Source organism: Myotis myotis, unplaced genomic scaffold, assembly GCF_014108235.1.
Source record: "Myotis myotis isolate mMyoMyo1 unplaced genomic scaffold, mMyoMyo1.p scaffold_m19_p_9, whole genome shotgun sequence".
NCBI classification, from domain to species: domain Eukaryota; kingdom Metazoa; phylum Chordata; class Mammalia; order Chiroptera; family Vespertilionidae; genus Myotis; species Myotis myotis.
In genome coordinates, this window is record NW_023416401.1 from 76,171,985 (window position 1) to 76,191,943 (window position 19,959).

Genomic DNA, 19,959 nt, shown 5'->3' on the forward strand with positions numbered 1-19,959 from the left:
CAGAGCAAGGAAGGAAAGAAGTCTGGGTCCCCGAGTGATAGCATGGAGGAGAGCCACCCATCAATCCAGGACTGCTGGGTGAGAAATGATCTTCTTAAAAAATAAATAAATGAAGTGACCTTCTCTCTTCTTTAAGCCATAGCACTTCTTAGGAATCTTTGTTACTACAGCCATAGGTGTCTTAGCTAGTACACCTACTTAATATCTATTTTCTCTCTGGTCACGGCACCCTGCTTTTCTGCTGGGGAACCACTCCCAGGCCAGAGGTATAGCTGACCTGCTGTCTCTACCCCTGCTTCAGGGAAGGCAGGGGCATAAGACTCCGGCTTGGGGGAAAAGAGCCCCTATTTCCCCCAGCAGGATGACTGGCTCAGGGGCAGGCCCAAGAGCCAAACCAGGCCAATCAGAGACAAGAAGCATCAGCCCAAGATCGTTGGCTAAAAGACAAACCCTCCTTCCGCTGGGCTGCTGCACTGTGGGATAGAAGTCCAAGGGTGGATGGTCATCTAGCTTCCACTTCAGCCTGCCTGAGAAAGAAGCCACCTGGGGGGAAACTGGGTAAAAGAAAGATGAAGAACAATGACTTGATTTAAGCACCTGTACTTACCACCCCTGAAGCGGGAACAACCTTAGACTTAGCTAATAGATCAGCATTCCTGTCAAAGACCTTTTAAGCTGAATTTCTATCACCTGCAACCAAAATAGTTCTGCTTAGTAAAAATCTGACCCCAAAGAGAACATCACATCAGCTAGTTCACAATTCCTGTGCAAAACAGGCCACAGGCCGTTAATCCAGCCAGAGCAATTTAGATATTTCCTTACAGGAATGTTCGTTTTGGTTTTTAAAAAATATATATATTTTTTATTGATTTCAGAGAGGAAAAGAGAGAGGGAGATAGAAACATGGATGATGAGAGAGAACTGGCTGCCTCCTGCACACCCCACACTGGAGATCAAGCCTGCAACTTGGGCATGTGCCCTGACCGGGAATCGAACCGTGACCTCCTGGTTCATAGATTGACACTCACTGAGCCACCGCTGCCAGGCAGGAATGTTCCTTATGGTGTCTAATGACCCAGATAACTGAGGAAAGCAAACCAATTCTAGCCTCTCTCTCCTCTGTATCAAGTGTTAGGAGACACAACACAATGTTAACAATTTGCCCACTGGAGCCAGGGTTGAGCCTCCGTGCAGGCTGACCCTGGACGCTGCACTACATCCCACGGTGCTGCTGTGGGTCCCTTCCAATGGCCACCAGTTGCTGGCCTCTGCTGTCACCTCATCTGCTCACAGGTACAGAGAGCTGGCCCCCAGTTGTGCTCTGAGGATGGCTCCAGAGAACATGTGCGGCGACACACAAGTCGTAGGTGCCCTGCAAAAGGGCAAATTTCCTTCCTTCTGAAAGAAAAGTGCTGATTTGGGAGAGAAGTGTCATGGGATATGCTACTAATACCGTCCAGATATTGGCATAATGGCTGGCCCACAGTGTGGAAGAGGAAAAGGGGAGGGAAGGTGGAAGGAAAGGAGGGAGAGGAAAAGGAAGGAAAGAAGAGAGGAAGGGGGACAACGGAAGAGGGAGGAAATAAGAAAATGGTCTCATCATCCAAATGTTCCCCTAGGCCAGTGGTCGGCAAACTATTAGTCAACAGAGCCAAATATCAACAGTACAACGATTGAAATTTCTTTTGAGAGCCAATTTTTTTTTTTTAAATACATTTTTATTGATTTCAGAGAGGAAAGTAGAGGGAGAGAGAGATGGAAACATCAATGATGAGAGAGAATCACTGATCGGCTGCCTCCTGCACGCCCCCCACTGGGGATCATGCTCACAACCCAGGCATGTGCCCTTGACTGGAATCGAACCTGGGACCCTTCAGTCCGCAGGCCAACACTCTATCCACCGAGCCAAACCAGCCAGGGCGAGAGCCAAATTTTTAAAACTTAAACTATACAGGTAGATACATTGTTATTAACTTAATTAGGGTACTCCTAAGGCTTAGAAAGAGCCACACTCAAGGGGCCAAAGAGCCGCATGTGGCTCGCGAGCCGGTTTGCCGACCACAGCCCTAGGCCATGGAGCTACCTGGTCCCAAGCAAGGTTTTCTTGATCTTCCAGGGTGGAAATGGACCTGAAGCACTCAGCCCAGGACAGGGGCAGGACAGCATGGTGCAGCTTCTGAACACGTCTCTCAGTGCAGGGGACTGGGGTAATTACCTCGCTCAGCCACCACCGTGGTTTCCTGAGGGTTCTGGGCCCCTCCTGCTGCCCCTCCAGGCATGGAAGCACCCTGAAACTTCCTCACCACCCCGTCCCCATGGCCTGGTGCCTCCCTTTTGCCCTATAATGGTCTCAAGTTGGTTTACTGTTAACCTCCCAAGCCTCCTAGGTGAGCAGATGCAGGGAGCTAAAGGTCACTGCCCTCAGCAGTCACCTGCTGCTGCTGCTGCTGCTGCCCCTCCCACAAAAGCACTGTGCCTGCCAGTGAGCCTGCCTCACACTCTGTGCTTGCCACACATTGTCCCCAGTGCTGGAGACGTGAAAGGAGTTTCATTCTTCCTTCATCCAACAATCCCAGTCCCAGAAAGTCAGTAGCCCCACAGCCACAAAAAGTGACCAAAGTCAGTTACCTGACTGGACCCCAGGCACCTCTGGTCACCAGTGAGGGAGTCAGCGGTTCAGTACTCTTAAGATTTGCCTCTTCAAACCCACCCACTGACACAAAATGATCAACCCCCAAATAACTCGAAGTTGAAGGTCATACAGTAAGCCTGAAGCAAGGAGCAACATAGCTCAACACTCTCCTGTTTGGTTATTATAAGGAAAGTTTCAAGAGGACATTTCATGTATTAAAATAATTTCTATAAACTCTTTCAGGATAATAAAATTCACTTTTCTCACTTAAGTAGCATTTCAAGTGGAAGTACTTTTATTTCAAGGCACCAGATTATGATGGTCTCTCTAAGAACACATCTGCTTCCATATATGAAAATCCTAAAAAACACACAAAAAGTTCTGCACGGTGATCAAAGCCACCTACCGATCAACTTTCCTTAACATGAGTGTGTTCAACAGGGCATGGGTGACGGGGGACCTGACACACTCATTACAACTGACAGCCTTGGAGCAGATCCCCCTGCCAAGGCCCCAAAAGGACAGAGAGATAAACTGAACACTTGTAATTAGAAAGAGCCAGTGGGACCCTCAAAACCAAAAGTCCATGTAAACGTGTTAGCATTGGCGTCTCCCCCTTCCTCCTCCTCCTCACTTCTCCTCCTCCTCGCTCAGGTTGGCATTCCCCTGGAGTGCGGATGTCAGCTTGTTTTGCAACAGGGCTGCCAGTTTTTTGGATGTCTTTTTGAGAAACGCGCTGCCCGGGTGGGCACTGTTCACGTGCAGGTACAGGTCCTCCTGGGTGGGGCCTGTGTAGCCACAATCCTCACAGACATAGAGCTTGTCCCGGCGTTGCTTGTAGGCATACTGCTGCTGCACCCCGTGGATTTTCTTCAGGTGGGACTCCAAGGAGCAGCGCTGGGTGAAGGCTTTGTTGCAGACGTCACATTTGTAGGGGCGAATGCCTGCAAGGGCAAGGGGCAGACACATCACCAGTTGGTCATGGCCAAGCCAGAGCCTTCCAACTAAAAAGCCAAAAGAAATCATTACGCACATCCCAACAGCAAATGACCCGATTCAAAACCAGGCATAGGAATTGAACAGACATTTTCCCAAAGAGGACATACAAATGGCCAACAGCACATGAAAAGGTGCTCAGCATCATTAATCATCAGGAAAATGCACCTCACAACCACGATGAGATATTACCTCATACCTGTTACAATGGCTATTATAAAAAAGAAGAGATAAGAAGTGTTGGCAAGAATGTGGAGAAAAGGGAACCCTTGTGCACTGTTGGTGGGCTTGTAAACTGGCACAGCTACTATGGAAAACAGTATGGAAGTTTCTCACAAGAGTTAAAAATAGATCTACCAAAAGATCCAGCAACCCCACTTCTAGAACATATATCCAAAGGAAATGAAAACAGGATCTCAGAGAGATATCTGCCCTCCCACAGTCATAGCAACATTAACCACAACAGCCAAGATATGGAGACAGCCTAAGTGTCCATCAATGAATGAACAGATAAAAAAGCCATCATCTATTTGTACAATGGAAGATTATTCAGCCACAAGAGAAAAGGGAATCCTTTGTCAAATTTTTTGACAACATGGATGGATCTTGAGGGCATTATGCTAAGTGAAATAAGCCAGACAGAGAAAGACAAATACAGCATTGGTATCACCTATATGTAGAAACGTTAAACCTATAGAAACAGAATAGCAGAATGGTTGGTAGGGGGTGGGGAGCAAGGGTAGAGAGAAATAAAAGTCATCATGACCAAGGATTCAAAAGGAGGAAAATGGTTAAGGCAGGAGACAAAACTGTCCACAAAAGTTTACAACATCCACACAAGCAAACGTAACCAAAATGGATGCAAATATAGCAAGCACACACCACCTGGCTTGGGGAGGAGGTGTTTCATTCTTCCTACTTGTACACCTACTTGTACTTAATGTTTTGATTTTAGAGTGGGCAAAATAAACACTGTTTTTATCTTAGTTTGAGTTTTCCAGGAAACAGCCCTGCGATCAAGATTCCTCTACGAGTTACTTGGGATGGGACTCCAGGAAGCTCCTGTAGGGGAGTGAAGAATTGAGACAGGGAGGGGTCATCGCGCCAGCCCTTGCCGTGGGTACCAGAGTCCCGTGGGCTAGGCAAGTTGGGAAACACTGCAGAACACTCACCTCTGAGTCACCTGCCCCCTGGGAGCTAGGTCTTTACCCACCAGCTCCAACAGCAGTGTTGAAGGCTGCCCTTGGGTCGATCTGAACTTCTGGCCTGCCTCACATAGGGGGAGTGGGCTCCAGCAACACAAGAACAGGGTGCAGGCGTGGGCAGTTGCTGCAAGGATGGGTGTGCCCAGAAATGGCATGGGCTGGGGGCAAGGGCAAGACGCTTTTGGCAGCTGCTACAGTTATGAAAGCATTTCCAAATTAGATCTCCTACTGGCTTTAGAATTGGGTTAATATTAGTGGGGCTTGCCTTCCAAATGGAGAGTTCGCATGTGCCAAATATACCACGGAGCTCAGTTTTACCAAAGCACAGTCTCTCCTATTTCCACCATCGGTACTCAACTCGACCATGGGAGGTCGGATATCAGATCAAGAGACTTAAGTAAGGTTCTAACTTAGGCTCTAAAGTTGGGGATCCTGGCTGTAAAGTAAGCACAGTGTCACATAAGCATGAAGCCCCGGAGAGGGTGAATATTGTGTTTGGGGTACATGGAGCAGAGGGCGGGGGCTGCCACCACAGTCAGACCATCCCAGAGCCCAGAGGTCAGGAGGGTCACAGCCTGGAGGAATCCTATTAGCCTCAGGCATAAAATTAAACGGTATCCCCAAAACTCATCTACCAAGTAAATATTTAAAAATCAAAACATAGAAAAAATACAATATGATGTTATTAAAATTTTAAATAAGGACAGGATCCATCAATACCATGTGCAGCTACACTTGAGGTGAAAAGAAAAACATGCACCCTATGCAATATATATATATATATATATATATATATATATATATATATACACACACACACACACACATATACTACATATTTTTAAAATTAAATGTATTGAGGAACATTGGTTAATAATATTCTATAACTTCCAGATGTACAAGATTATAAATTGAATATCTATGTATTCTAGTTTCCTTTCCTTTTTTTGTTTTGTTGTTAATTCTCACTTAAGGATACTTTTTCTATTGTTTTTTTTTTAGAGAGAGTGGAAGGGAGGGGGAGAGACAGAGAGACAGAAATACCAATGTGAGAGAGGGGCAGGGGATCGAGCCTACAGCTGAGGTATGTGCCCTTGACCAGAATCCCTTCAGTCTGCTGGCCAACACTTTAATCACTGAGCCAAACTGGCTAGGGCAGAAATTAGGATTTTTAAAGATTAAGAATTTTAATATGTGTAAAGATACAAAAATTAGTAATAGGGCTCTGGTTTCCTTTCTATACCATGTATTTGATCCATTTACCCACTTAGCCCTATTCCTCATCCTCTTTTTCTGGTAACTACCATTCTGTTGTTGTATCTATGAGTTTGTTTTGCTAGTTTGATTTTTTTGTTTTATATTCCACATGAATGAACTCATCCAGTTTTATATATTTTTAAGTTATTTCCCCCCATAATGTTTGAGTTGTTGAAAAAATATTGAAAATAGATGTATTAAATGAAAATGAAAATACAACAACCCAAAATCTATGTGACACAGGAAAGCAGTCCTAACAGGGAAATTCATAGCAATACCAGCCTACACCAACAAACAAGAAAAACCTCAAATAAACAATCTAACCTTACCTAAAGGAACCAGAAAAAGAACAATAAAGCCCAAAGTGAGTAGAAGGAAGTAATCAAGATCAAAGCAAAAATAAGTGAAATAGAGTCTAAAGTCAGAAATGAAGACATGACAACTGACACTACAGAAATACAATGGATTATAAGGAAATATTACGAACAGTTATATGCCAACAAATTGGACAATCTGGAATGGATAGATTCCTAAAAACATACAATCTCCTAAGATCAAATCAAGAAACAGAAAATCTGAACTGACTGATTACTACCAACATAATCAAATCAGTAATCAAAAACTCCCAACAGCCCTGACCAGTTTGGCTCAGTGGCTAGAGTGTCGGCCTGTGGACTGAGGAGTTCCAGGTTCGATTCCGGTCAAGGGCATGTACCTTGGTTGCGGGAACATCCCCAGTAGGGGGTGTGCAGGAGGCAGCTGATGGATGTTTCTCTCTCATGGATGTTTCTAACTCTCTATCCCTCTCCCTTCCTCTCTGTAAAAAATCAATAAAATATATTAAAACAAAAAACAAAAAACTCCCAACAAACAAAAGTCCGGCACAAAGATGGCTTCACAGCTGAATTTTACCAAACATTCAAAGAATTAACACCTACCTTTCTCAAACTATTCCAAAAAATTCAAAAAAAGGGAAAGCTTCCAAGCTCAGAATATTCAAAACAATCTATCGATTCAATTCAATCCTTATCAAAATATCGATGGCATTTTGCACAAAACTAGTATGAGTAATCCTAAAATTTATATGGAAGTACAAAAGACCCCAAATAGCCACAGCAATCTTGAGAAAAAAGAACAAAGTTGGAGGTATCAACTACCTGATGCTACAAAGCTACAGTAATCAAAATATCATCCGGCCAATGCAGCTCAGTGGTTGTGTCAAACCAAGGACCAAGAGTCCACTGGTTTGATTTGCAGTCAGGGCACATGCCTGGGTTTCAGGCTCCATCCCCAGTAGGGGGCGTGCAGGAGGCAGCCAATGGATGTTTCTATCTCTCTATCCCTCTCCCTTCTTCTCTCTCTAAAATCAATAGAAATATATTTTAAAAAAAAAAAGACATAGCTACTTAAAAACAACAACAGACACATAGATCAATGAAATAGATTAGAGAGCCCAGAAATAAACTCACCCCTATATGGTCAATAAATCTACGACAAAGGAGGCAATATGCACCCCTATATTCATTGTAGCATTATTTACCTCCAAGATATAGGAGCAACCTGTGCCCATCTATATATATAAAAGCCTAAGCAACTGTTACGACCAGATGACTGATGACTGGACGACTGGCTGTTAGCTATAATGCGCTCAATGCAGGAGCTGCCCTCCGATGGACAATGTGCTCCCACAGCCAACCTCCCACGGCCGGCCAACCTCTCATGATCCCTCCCCCGAGCCAGCTGGCCTGCCCCAATCGGGACTGTGCAAGATGGCCCTGATCATGCACCGGGCCTCTAGTTGATACATGAATGGATAAAAAGTGGCCCTGGCCTGAGCATTGTCCCGTCCATGCACTGAAAGGTTACCGGTTTGAATCCTGGTCAGGGCAGCCTGGGAGGCCTGCACAGCAAAGGCTAGCAGATTTCGTAGCCCTGTCTCAAATTGGGTGACTGCAGCACATTTTGTGTGTGTTTTCCCAGGAAGGGGTGGGAATGAGCCTGGCTTGGAGGACAGGTGACTCACAGACACAGAGATGGAAAGGAAACAGTAGGCCCTGAAAACTCTAGTTACAGCACTTCTGACTTTATACACCTGCCTCCCCTCCCCCCCTTTCTCTGTAAATAACACATTCACACCTCACTCATTGGTGTAGGCAGACACGCCATCCAGCAGCCTCTTGGTAACCCTTTCTGGAGTTGGGAACAAGCCCCTCCCTCCTGAAGCCCCTCATTCCCCCCATGAATTCAATAGAGGGAGATAAAGGTGGCCAGACAGAAGCCCTGGACAAGGGGGACTGATGCCAAGTCCTGCCTGACATTGGGGTCTCATCCACCTTAGAGCTCAGAAGCAAAGGCCAATCCTGTCCATGTCTGTAGTGGGATTCTAAAAAACACCATCCCTGCTCCAGACACCATTCACCTACTGACACGTAGAGAGTAACAGAGTCCAAGGCCACTGAAAACCCAGGCATCACATGTCTGCTACTCTTTAACTGAGACCATGGTCAGATTGCTGAACACCCTATCCCCACCTTAGTTTTCTTACCTGTAAAATAGGGATAATATTCATACCCCTTGCAAGGCAGCTCTGAGGATTAACTGAGACATCACATGCAAAGGACTGGCACATTCTAGGTGCTCAATGGGACACAGCTGCAAGAGCTTACAATCCAGCTCAACGTAACCCAGATATGCGCCATTCATAAGTGGGGATGTATTTAGTATCTGTCTTTAAGCTGTAATTATATCTATGCTTTTTGTACTTGCATGCACTTTTAGATGTATTATTTATTTCACAGTAAAAACAAAAAAATGTATTTTTTTTAAATGATGGTCATTAGGTAGAGAGAAGGGAAGAGACTTCCTTCACTGTCTGTTCTTTTTTTTTTTTTTTTTTTTAATAAATTTTATTGATTTTTTACAGAGAGGAAGGGAGAGGGATAGAGAGTTTAGAAACATCGATGAGAGAGAAACATCGATCAGCTGCCTCCTGTACACCTCCTACTGGGGATATGCCCGCAACCAAGATACATGCCCTTGACCGGAATCGAACCCGGGACCCTTCAGTCTGCAGGCCAACGCTCTATCCACTGAGCCAAACCAGTTAGGGCCACTGTCCGTTCTTTAGAATGTTGTGCCCTGGGCCTATATTACCTAGTTTAATATTGTGTGCTGGGTTATCAAAAAGGGTTTCTCCTTTTCAGATTTGCTATTCCTACTTCTAAAATCAAGCTTCAAATCACCCAAGAAAATTCTTTGTTATTGGCGTTTTCTGCTTGCTTTCCTTATTGTAGCTAAGGGCTGCTTTATTGAACTTTATGCAAACATGAACTTCAGCGAAAAACTTTTTACAGGCCTCCTTGTGGGAGTGGCTATTTAGGGCACCCTTCTCAGAAGGTAATGTGGCAATGCTCATAAAAAAACATCGTAATAACTACCCTTTGGCCTACTATAAGAACTTTATCTGCAGAAAGGCTCACGGGGGTAGGCAAAGGCTATACAAGAATATTCATGGTAGTACTGCCTGAATATTTTTTAAAAAGAAAGAAAGAAAAAGAAAAATGCTGAAATTGGAAATAACTATTATTAATTGGGGCAAGGGAAAATGATGGAGCCTCCATATTTGAAAATATGTCATAATCATATTTAAGAAATGCTCTGACAATTATTAAAAAGAGTGAGGTGTGTCTACCTGTGCAGATGTGAAACAATCTCTAAGATATACAGTACATTAAAAAGCAATGTGTACTTAAAACTTCTGCCCCGCCAGCGTGGCTCAGTGGTTGAGCATCGACCTATGAACCAGAAGGTCACAAATTCGATCCCGGTCAGGAACATGCCCAGGTTGAAGTGTGGGAGTTGCAGGAGGCAGCCGATCAATGATTCTCTCTCATCACTGATGTTTCTATCCCTTTCTCCCTCTCCCTTCCTTTCTGAAATCAATAAAAAAAATTTTTTTTAAATTTCTGGGGACATGGATGGAACTGGAGAGCATTATGCTAAGCGAAATAAGCCAGTCGGAGAAAGATAAATATCACATGCTCTCACTCATATGTGGGATATAATAATCAATATAATTTGATGAACAAGAATAGATCCAGAGACAAATGGTAGGGGGGTTGGGTAGAGAGCAACCAAAGGACTTGTATGCACGCATATTAGCATAACCAATGGACACAGACACTGGGGTGATGGGGTCTTTCCTGGGATGGGAATGACTGGGAGGGGAGGGGGGCGGTGAGTCAATTGGGGAAAAAGAAGACATATATAAAACTTTAGACAATAACAAAAAAAATTTCTGGGGGAAATTAAAACTGTTTTTTAATGATCTTAGAGAGGGAGCAAGGAAGAAAGGGGGGGAGAGAGAGAGCGAGAGCGAGAGCGAGAGAGAGAGAGAGAGAGAGAGAGAGACCCATGTGAGAGATAAAACAATCATTTGATGCACCCCAACAAGGGATTGAACCTGAAACCTAAGCATGTTCCCTGACTGGGAATCGAACCCATGACTTTCTGGTGCACAAAATGATGTTCTAACCAACTGGGCCATACTGGCCAGGGCTGGGAAAAATATTTTTTTAATGAAGTGGAGTGGAACATGGGCATGAGGAGGGAGGCTTACTTTTTTTTCTGTCATTATTTACCCGTTCATATTACTTTTTAAGCTAAAAAGTAAGTCAAAATAAAATAGAGGAGAGACAGTTTAATGAGCACAGGAGGCAATCCCACAAGACCATTCAACTCGCTAGAGGTGGAGGATACTTTATTCTTTTCCCTCCATCTGCCCCACTCCAAAATTCTCCCAATCTGCATTTTTCCCAATCCAGTCAATCCTTCCCTTTAGACTCCAAAGAAAGACACCATTGTTTCCTCTTCTTCAATCAAAATGGGATTTGTTTGCCTTCTGTCCCTCTCAGTGTGGCCGATGGAAGATAAGGTGGAAGGTGTCCCAGGAGGCAGGACAAATACTTCCCTTTGGCTAGTGCCCCCTCCCTGCTTCCCTGACCTCAAATCTGAATTCCTCCACTCCTCTCTATGGAACTTAGAAGCTTCCCCAGGAACAGCAGGCACCTTGGACCCCTCTATTACAGAGTGTAAATTATAACCAACATGGGTTATTTACCCTGGCACCCTGCTCCCCAAAGACTAAGCTGGGGATCCCACAGATGTGTGTGCCCTTTTCAACTGTGTATAGTGGCTTACACTTTCTTCTCTATAGCTTTTGTACTGGCTAGCGTTGTTTTTTTTTTACAGAATAAGTATTCATTTTACAAAGGAGAAAAATAAAACACTTTCTGTAAAACTGTACTTGTCTGATGAGCCTGGCATATCTGATCATAGCCGTAAACAATGCCCAGACCATGCCTGACATGTGGCCCTCAATAAATGTGATTCTAACATGCTCCCAGGTGCTGCCAGGGCACGGACTATGGACACTGTGAGTAACGAGGCTGTAGACAGAATGCAGAGTCTGGCACAAGCAAGTGTTGGTAGTGTTATTTTTCTACTTAAATTCCGCCCCCCCCCCCCCCCCCAAAGCAAACCATCCCCTCAATGCATTCTTAGAATGCATCCCAGCTGGTTCAACTTAAATCCAAACATGTATTCTCTATAAACAGGCCCACTATGTTTTTCATTGGCTGTTAACTGAATTTACATTGGTTTTTGTAAAGCTCATGCCACCCCTGCCCCCGCACCATTTTGACCTAAGATGGATCAACAGCCATAATTTCCCATGATAGCCTCAGCAATCCTGTCGACTTAAATAGAGCAAGTTCCTCTCTTATGTGTACTGGATGCTGTTGGTCCCCAGTCCAGACCCACATTCAGGGCCAGCGCATCGTCCCCCAGCTGTCATGTGTGATGAGCTAACAGTGCCTGGCTGCCTCCTTCTCCAAGGAATGGACACTGAGTAATTGACCTCCCTGCCCAGGGAAGAGGCAGCCCTCAGCCAATGCGCGGCCTGCATTGAGTGGAAATGTCCCCCGCTTGCCTGTAGACAGGACAAGGCTGTGGTGCCATCCACACTCCAGAACCCCAATGGGATCGGGCTTGGGCTGGACTCTAGCTCAGGGCACTCAGCTCCATCCTCTACCCTGTCCCACTCTCTCCTCCCTTATAGGTTTCTTCTGGGCATTCTCCCTCAACAACTGATTTTATAAGAATTGCCATCTTAGGATCTGCTTCTAGGGAACCCAACCTAAGACAATTTGGATTGAAAATAGCTATTTGTTTCCTGAAATATTTTCACAAACTGTTATGGAGTTTTTTCTGCTGTAGATTCTCTCTCCCAATCTTGAATCAGATGTCATTTGGCTAGCATCCCAGCTCTCCATCTCACACTCCCCTGATTTACTCTCCTCTTGGAGAAGTTATATCCAAAAAAGACATCTTAATCTTTTCTTTCATCTGCTTAAATATTAAGGTAAGACATTTTCAGGCTCTGGTTTCCCTGGATCGTTTCCAAGATGTTTCCATGGGTTTTGAGTCCTTCCTTAAATGCCCTGTCCCCTCAGTAGTTGCAGGGCACAGGAGGAGGTGGGAGTGGGGTGGGATTAATCCTGATTCTCTATCCCACTGTCTTCACCAACCTCATCAATATTGTCGCCACAATCTCAGAGGGTCCTGGGATCCCCAAGAAGTCTTTTCATCAGTTGTGGCCTGGCTAATCACACTTATGAGCAAGCATATCCTTCACTCAACTGTCTACTGTATTTGTGTTAACAGTGTTCATATCTTTGCTTCTGGTCTAAATCCAACATTCATTTAATAGTCAATAGTAAAAATCCAACATTCACGTCTCAATCAAAGGCAAGACGGAATTCACAGAATTCTGGTGATATCTTTTGGAAATAGGAAGGTTGTTCAATGAACTAAAAAAAAAAAAAGTCTGAAAATCCCACATTTTTGCTCTTTTTACTGAGTATCTGTTTTGCACAGAGCTCAAGAGATGGCGGGGCAGGTCTCTCACACCAGGAGGCAAGCCTATTCCTCCAGCTCCAGGCACAGCAGCAGCCCCCGCTAACTGGTCAGTAAGCTCCTGGTTCCTCTTTCTAGTCTACTATCACTTGAAGGTACATCTCCATCCGAAAATAGACCAGGGCAGGGAAAACAAGTTGAAGATATTCTCACAATTTTATTTGTTTACCACTTTAAGAGTCAAAATTATGATTAAAATTTTAAAAAATGATTATCTGTAGATTTCAGTTATCTAAATTAGAATGCAAGCCACTTTGCAATTTTAAAATGTCTAGTAGCCTCATTAAAATAAGTTTAGAAAAGGTCAAATTAATTTTAATGATATATTTTTGTCTAACTTAATATATTCAGGTATTACCATTTCAAAATGAAATTAACATTAAAAATATTCTTGTGTATCCTTTGCCTATCAGTGTGAGTCTTTCCTGTAGAATTCAGGAGTTTGGTCCCCCAAGCAAGGAGGGATGGGAGTTGATAGACCAATACCTAGCTTCCTCACCCCTAGATCAATTCTGGGATGCATTCTATATATTTCTTCAGGGGACCCCAATGGGATTGAGTGCCAGTTGCCCACAGTGGTAACCTGCTTATGTAGTCACTTTAATTGGCTGTCTTCTCTTCACTGTGTCTCCTGGGACCATCTCCCAAATAAACTGCTTGCATAGTCAGCTAACTCAGATATGAGTTCTTAACTACTATGCCAGTGACTCAACTTGTAAACTCTTGCCTGAGAAGCAGTCAGTCCCTAATATTTCCTGGTTGATTCTCCGTTGACGGCACTGATGAGTAAACAGCTCCATCAGCTATTTACTCCAAGTGAAGGTACCGAACAGCCAGCAATGCTCCCTTTGTCTTAAAGGACAGGATCGAGAAAGTGACCACAGAGTCTACCAGGAGAAGAAGAAACAGGCCATGTTCTCAAGGACATCCTCAGACAGAGATGAAAAGCTGAGAACTCTCCAGGACAATTAATGACAAGTGACTGCGTGAGCTGTCCCCAGTTTCTCCAGCCCTTGGGTCAGTTGTCTATGAGCCTATATTTGCAGCTACTTGATGGGTTCATTGATAGCCTTGGGACCCCCCTCCACCGTGATACTCCCTAAGCATTCTCTCTGCCTCAACCTAAGGTAGCAGCCTGGCCACACAGAGGTCAACCTTTTACTGATTCACTGGTGCTAGGGATTCAAACAGAAGCCTTGTACTCAGACACTATAGGATTCCATTTCTATCATGTTTAAAACCAGGCAACAGCAAGTTATGCTATTGGAAGTCACAATATCGGTGCCTCTTGGGAGAAAGGAGATAGTGGTTTATTTATCTTTTTGTTGTTGTGTTGCTCAAGATTGAAAGGGCAGCCCTAACCGGTTTGGCTCAGTGGATAGAGCGTCGGCCTGTGGACTCAAGGGTCCCGGGTTCGATTCCGGTCAAGGGCATGTACCTTGGTTGCGGGCACATCCCCAGTGGGGAGTGTGCAGGAGGCAGCTGATCGGTGTTTCTCTCTCATCGATGTTTCTAGCTCTCTATCCCTCTCCCTTCTTCTCCGCAAGAAATCAATAAAAAAAATAAAAAATAAAAAAAAAAAGATTGAAAGGGCAGCTGGAGAAGAGCAGTGGGCCCCAGTTATGCACAAGCATGTTCTCTGGAGCTGCAGCCTGGACCTCCCCCTGCTACCCCCGGGCTTAGGAGGTAATGATTTGAAGGGGGCACGAAGGAGTGGGCAGGAACTTCCAGGCTCTGGAAATACTGTTTCTTGGTCTGGGTGTGTTCACTTTGTAAAAATTTTTAAATTTGCTGAATTATGCACTCTTTTGGATGTATGTTACACTAAAAAAAAAAAAAAAAAAAAAAAAAAAAAATCCCTTGAGAAATAGTTTTTAAAAAGGAAAAAAACCTTTTAGTTCATCAGCTCACCCACTACAGTGGAGGACATTCTCCCCAGGCCAGGCAGGAGGCTTATGGCCAGTACTCTAAGAACACAGAAGCATAAGGGCCATAAAAGAAGTCTGAATTAGAGGATCTGAGAAGGTCCTCCGGGGTGTTGAGGGACTGGAAACGCCATCTGGAGGGAGGAGTGGACATTTTCCCATTCCCACTAAAATGCCAGAGGAAATCCTAAACTCTGAAAGGGCTTCAGGGGTCAGAGACACTATATACAGTAAGTTCTATGAGGCTGTAGGGAGAGTGGGTAGTAACCAGGATGAGGTTGAATGGGCTGGGATGGGATGGAATTGGGACGGGCTGAGATAGGATGGGGATTTGAAGATGGGTCCCAGATTCTGAGGGGCCTTACATGAAGCCCCTCAAGATGAGGAGTTTGGATTTCCCCCTGCCCAGAGTTGGAGACTTTTTTAGCAGGGAAGTCGCATCCTCAGAATTCTCCTCAAGGGGTCACTCTGGCAAAGGTGTGGACCATGGACCTAAAGGAGAAGCTTGGAGGCCAGATGTTTCTAAGATAAAATAAATGAGGCTGTCACCAATCAGAAGAGCTTAGAGAGAGGCCTGCGGGCACCCCCAGGATTCTCTGTGTAATGAGCTGGGGAGGACCTAGACTCCCACTTCATGAGAAGGGAAACTGAGGAAGGCCCAAAGGGAGGAAGACGCTTGCCTGCCAGCCTCAGGTAGGAGGCTCAGTCAGCTCTAAGTGAGCGATCATTTCCTTCTCTTTTTCAGTTCTTGGGAAGAACAAGATGCTATTTGGAGACAGGCTTACTTCCCAAGAAAGGTGCATAAAATAGCACCAGTGGGACCACAGGAACCACATCCCTGCATTCAGGCCGGACTGAGGGGCCAAACTATATCTCACAGCATTGCATCAGGCATCATAATTCTCAGAACGTCTTCAGCCAGTGATTTGTCTTGAGTTATGCTAAAACTTGTATCATTATCCCCATCTTAAAGGGGGCAAAAACAGGCTAAGCGAGGAAGGAGGCTTGCCTGGCCCAAGATGACACAGCTGGAAGTTGGCACAGCCTGGAGGTAAACCCAGATGGGCTGGCCCCAAATGCCCCATCCTGTGGTCTTTCCAGAAATACAACATTGTCCCATCTGCCAACCTGGTACTTTGGTGAGAGGAAAGCATCAGGAACTCTTGGGCAGAAAAACAAAACTAAAATTAAGCACATGACCCTTCCTCACCTGTATGCGTGCGGACGTGCCTCTTTAGGTCAAAGGTGTCATTGAAGCCCTTGCCGCAGAAGGTGCACAGGTGCCTCTTCACCTGGTTGTGGCACTTGAGGTGCCGGTTGAGCATACGCTGTAGGCGGAAGCCCTTGCCACACAGGTCACAGCTGTGAACTGCCGAGTCGCCGCATGTGCCTGTGGTGAACTGGGACAGAGAGAGAGGCCGTGAGGACCACAGTGCAGGCGGGCACACCTCGCAGGCTTACTATGGGAGTCCACCTCCCTCAGTCTCTAGGCTTGGCCTGGTTTTGGTTTTGGGGAAGATGGAACAACTGGCAGTTCCTCCCAACATTCATTCTCCCCTTCTTCCTGAGAACAGACCTCGGATTTCTAGCAGGACGTTGTCCCCAGCTAAACATCTGCATTCCCCACCAAGTCATGGCTCTATGGCCACCTGGCCGATGAAATATACTCTCTCTAAGGGGGGAGGATGTTGCCCTCTCTCTCATTTTCTCCTTTCTTGGACCACAAGGGGAAAGCCAGTGCTGAGGATGGAAGAGCAGAAAGAAAGGAGGAATCTACATCCTGATAACATAGAACCTGTGGTACAAAGTCCCTAAAGACAGCTGCAGTCAGTTCCTTCCTCCCTGTTCCTGCATGCTGCTGTATGGAGATGGAGACTATCTCCTCTCCCCTTGGACCAACGGGATGCAGAGATAATGTGTCAGTTCCAGGTATTAAGAGACCATGCAGCTTCTATATCCTCCTTCTAGGAAAGTGAGCTGCCACATTAGAATCTAAGACCACCATGCTGTGAGGAAGCCCAAGCAGCCATGTGGAGAGTGGAAGGCCACATGGAGGAGCACAGAAGTACCAGGTATGAACACAAAGCCTCACTGGACCTTCTAGCCCACCCATGGCTGCCACCAGATGAGTGAGTGACCTCAACCAATGCTGCCTGGAATAGAACTACCTAGCTAAGCCATGCCCCAGTTCCTGATGCACAAAATCATGAACAAACAGAATGATAATTTTGGGAAGTGACTTGGTTGGGAGCCCACAGCTTCATTACAAGCAAACTCACAACTAAATTTCAGACTCTGGGCTCCCATTCCAGCATTCTCTCAACTATGTTTGCCATCTCTAAGAAAGAAAACTGAGTCTATTATGGGAGTCCACCTGGATCATTCTTCGGTGGTGAAAACCACCAGATCTAATATATTCCTCAAAGGTTTCCTAGTTACCAAATCAGAGCCTTTAGAGCAGCGGTTCTCAACCTGTGGGTCGCGACCCCTTTGGAGGTCGAACGACCCTTTCACAGGGGTCGCCTAAGACCATCCTGCATATCAGATAATTACATTACGATTCATAACAGAAGCAACATTACAGTTATGAAGTAGCAACGAAAATAATTTTATGGTTGGGTCACAACATGAGGAACTGTATTTAAAGGGCCAGAAGGTTGAGAACCACTGCTTTAGAGGCATGATCCAACTGTTCTGCCAAAAGTCTACTCATAAAAGAACCTAAAAAATGTATTTTCAGACAAATATCATTAGCAAGAAAAGTTGGACCTTTCCTGGCTCAAAATCTTCCTAGCCTCAAATACCCTCCTCCTTTCATCCACCCTGGCTGGGTGTTATCCTCCGCTGAGACCCAGCTCAACTGTTCCTTCTCTTATGTAGCTCCTCTAACGACTACAGCCCCTGCCTGCACTGTTCTCTGACCCGCAAGACCAGTGCCTCTCAAACCCAGAGTGCACACAAATCCCATGGGTGTCTTACTAGATTGCAGGATCTGATTCAGGAGGTCTGATGGGGTCTACACACTGCACTTCTAACCAGCTCTGCATGAGAAGTGAGGCTGGAGCATTGGCCCTCACGCAGTCCAGAACTTTATTCCATCTCATTCCAGGGGGTTCCATCACCCACAAATGTTTCCTCAGAGCTCATCCAGTGTCCTCAATGAAGTGCCTTGAGTCAGCAAGTGTTTGTGCACATTCCTGCCCCCCACCCCCACACCCCAAGCCCAGACTCAGGTCAGTGCACATTCAGAAAGTGTCGATGGGCAGTGGGTTCACAGGTGGCAAGATACAAAGAGACCTGAAGGAGGCCCAAGACTCCAGAACTGGGTTTTCCAGTTAGCCTCCTCTGTACCAGTTCTTTTTCATCGGCTCAGAGCTTAATTTGTCTCAGCTGAACAACTAGTGCCTGATCTGTAACAGGTCCTGTGCTCAGAGCTGAGGGAGTACAGTCACCTGGACCACCTGTCCCCAAGAAGCTGCCAGTCTAGTGGGGGAGCGGACTGGTCAATAGGTCACTGACATCTGGAAAGCCCAGGTGCAATGTGCATCTCGGAGGAGCACCTGCCTCTGCCATGGGGCAAGGGGGAAGGTGCCTATAGAGGAAGTGAGCTCCTCAGCCAGGCAAAGATGAGGAGAAAGAGAGGAGGAATGGCAAAGAATATTCCAGGAGAGGACGGTGGGAAACGGGGAGTGTGTGTGGTTCCACACCGCTAGCCTGAGCCCCAGAAAAGCAGATAATGAAGAGAGCTGTGGTAGCAGAGAGTGGCAGGGTCCCCCTTAGGGCTCTACCTTGCAGGGAGGTGAGCTTAAGTCTGTTCAAAGAGGGTGAAGGGGTTGGACATTGGAAGATAAAGGGGGACAGCTACTGGGTTGAGTTTGATGACTCAGATGGATAGTCATCATAGGCCTCCAACTTCCTCATGCCCCACCTCTGCCATGTGTTCCCCGAAGGGGTAGGACCTGGCACCCAGCCTGAAGGAGACCCAGCTGTGCCCAAGGCTTCCATATTCCAATCACCAGGACAGGTCACGGTCTCCTCCTGGTCTTGCCTCCCTTGAAGAGATGTAAAAAGACTAAATATGGCCCACATCTTGGCAAACTGAGTACTTTGAGCTTCTCAAGGCCAAGGCTACTCAGGATAAAAGTCATTTGAGAGGTAGTGAGGGGCTAATAAAATAGAACAAAGACAACTGACCCTTGTAATTCTAATTAAAAACATGTAGAAAGCAAGAACTGTCTTTTGAAAGTCCTATAGAATGTGCCTGAGGACTGGACAACGACATTTCCAACCTGACCTCTTCCTTACTTTAATCACTTTGGTAAATTCCTATTTTAAAATGCTCAGCATGTAATATAGATACCTTCTAATACAGTCCAGGATGAAAAATCTCAAATCACTGGCATTATTTTGTTTGAAAAGAATAAAATCTTAAAGGTCAGAGGGAAGGGAGATTAGTGACAACTTAAGGGAGTGCAGGGCCAATGGATCATCTGACACAGACACAGAAAACTTTTTAACACAGGGGAGAAAATGAGAATGGGGAGAGGGGGTGGAGACCGAGGGCACCCCATTCCCAGCGGGAACTTTCCTTTGGTTTTCTTGGAGCAAAAATAGAAGTTCTCCAAGCACGCCTCAGCAAAGGCAATTTTTCCATTTCTCTACCTTCATATAAATCCCCATTTCACAGTATGAATAACTGAGTCAGCACAGAGTGACTCACTTAGGGAATTCCCCTAAGGTGCAACCACCAATTCATGAAGTGGTACTTGCGAGCTATAGACATCTATGACCAATCCAGCCACCACACATTAAGTTATACTTGAAGCTTTAAGAAACAGCTTTGTTGAAACAAGATGTAAGGCTAATTAAATAGTAAAAGATCATGGCTGATGAAGCCAGCTTCTCCCAGGCTAGTCCACTTCTCAGAAAAAAAGGGATGTTTGTGCATATAAGCATAACCAATGGACAT

General features: G+C 45.4%; 1 protein-coding gene across 5 annotated transcripts in view; it reads right to left on the reverse strand.

Moving 5' to 3' along the window:
• Positions 1-2,880: 2,880 nt before the first annotated feature.
• OVOL2 (ovo like zinc finger 2) overlaps positions 2,881-19,959 on the reverse strand; it is a 28,542-nt gene continuing 11,463 nt past the window's right edge. For 2 of the 5 annotated variants that reach the window (XM_036322304.1, XM_036322306.1), the window contains exons 3-4: positions 16,201-16,390; positions 2,881-3,636 (exon numbers count right to left, since the gene is read on the reverse strand). In XM_036322304.1, the coding sequence (XP_036178197.1) occupies positions 3,263-3,636; positions 16,201-16,390 (564 nt within the window). In that variant the 3' untranslated portion in view covers positions 2,881-3,262. Of the gene's footprint in view, positions 3,637-15,355; positions 15,513-16,200; positions 16,391-19,959 lie in introns of all 5 variants that reach the window. The other 3 variants (XM_036322305.1, XM_036322307.1, XR_004969970.1) reach the window with 2 other exon arrangements.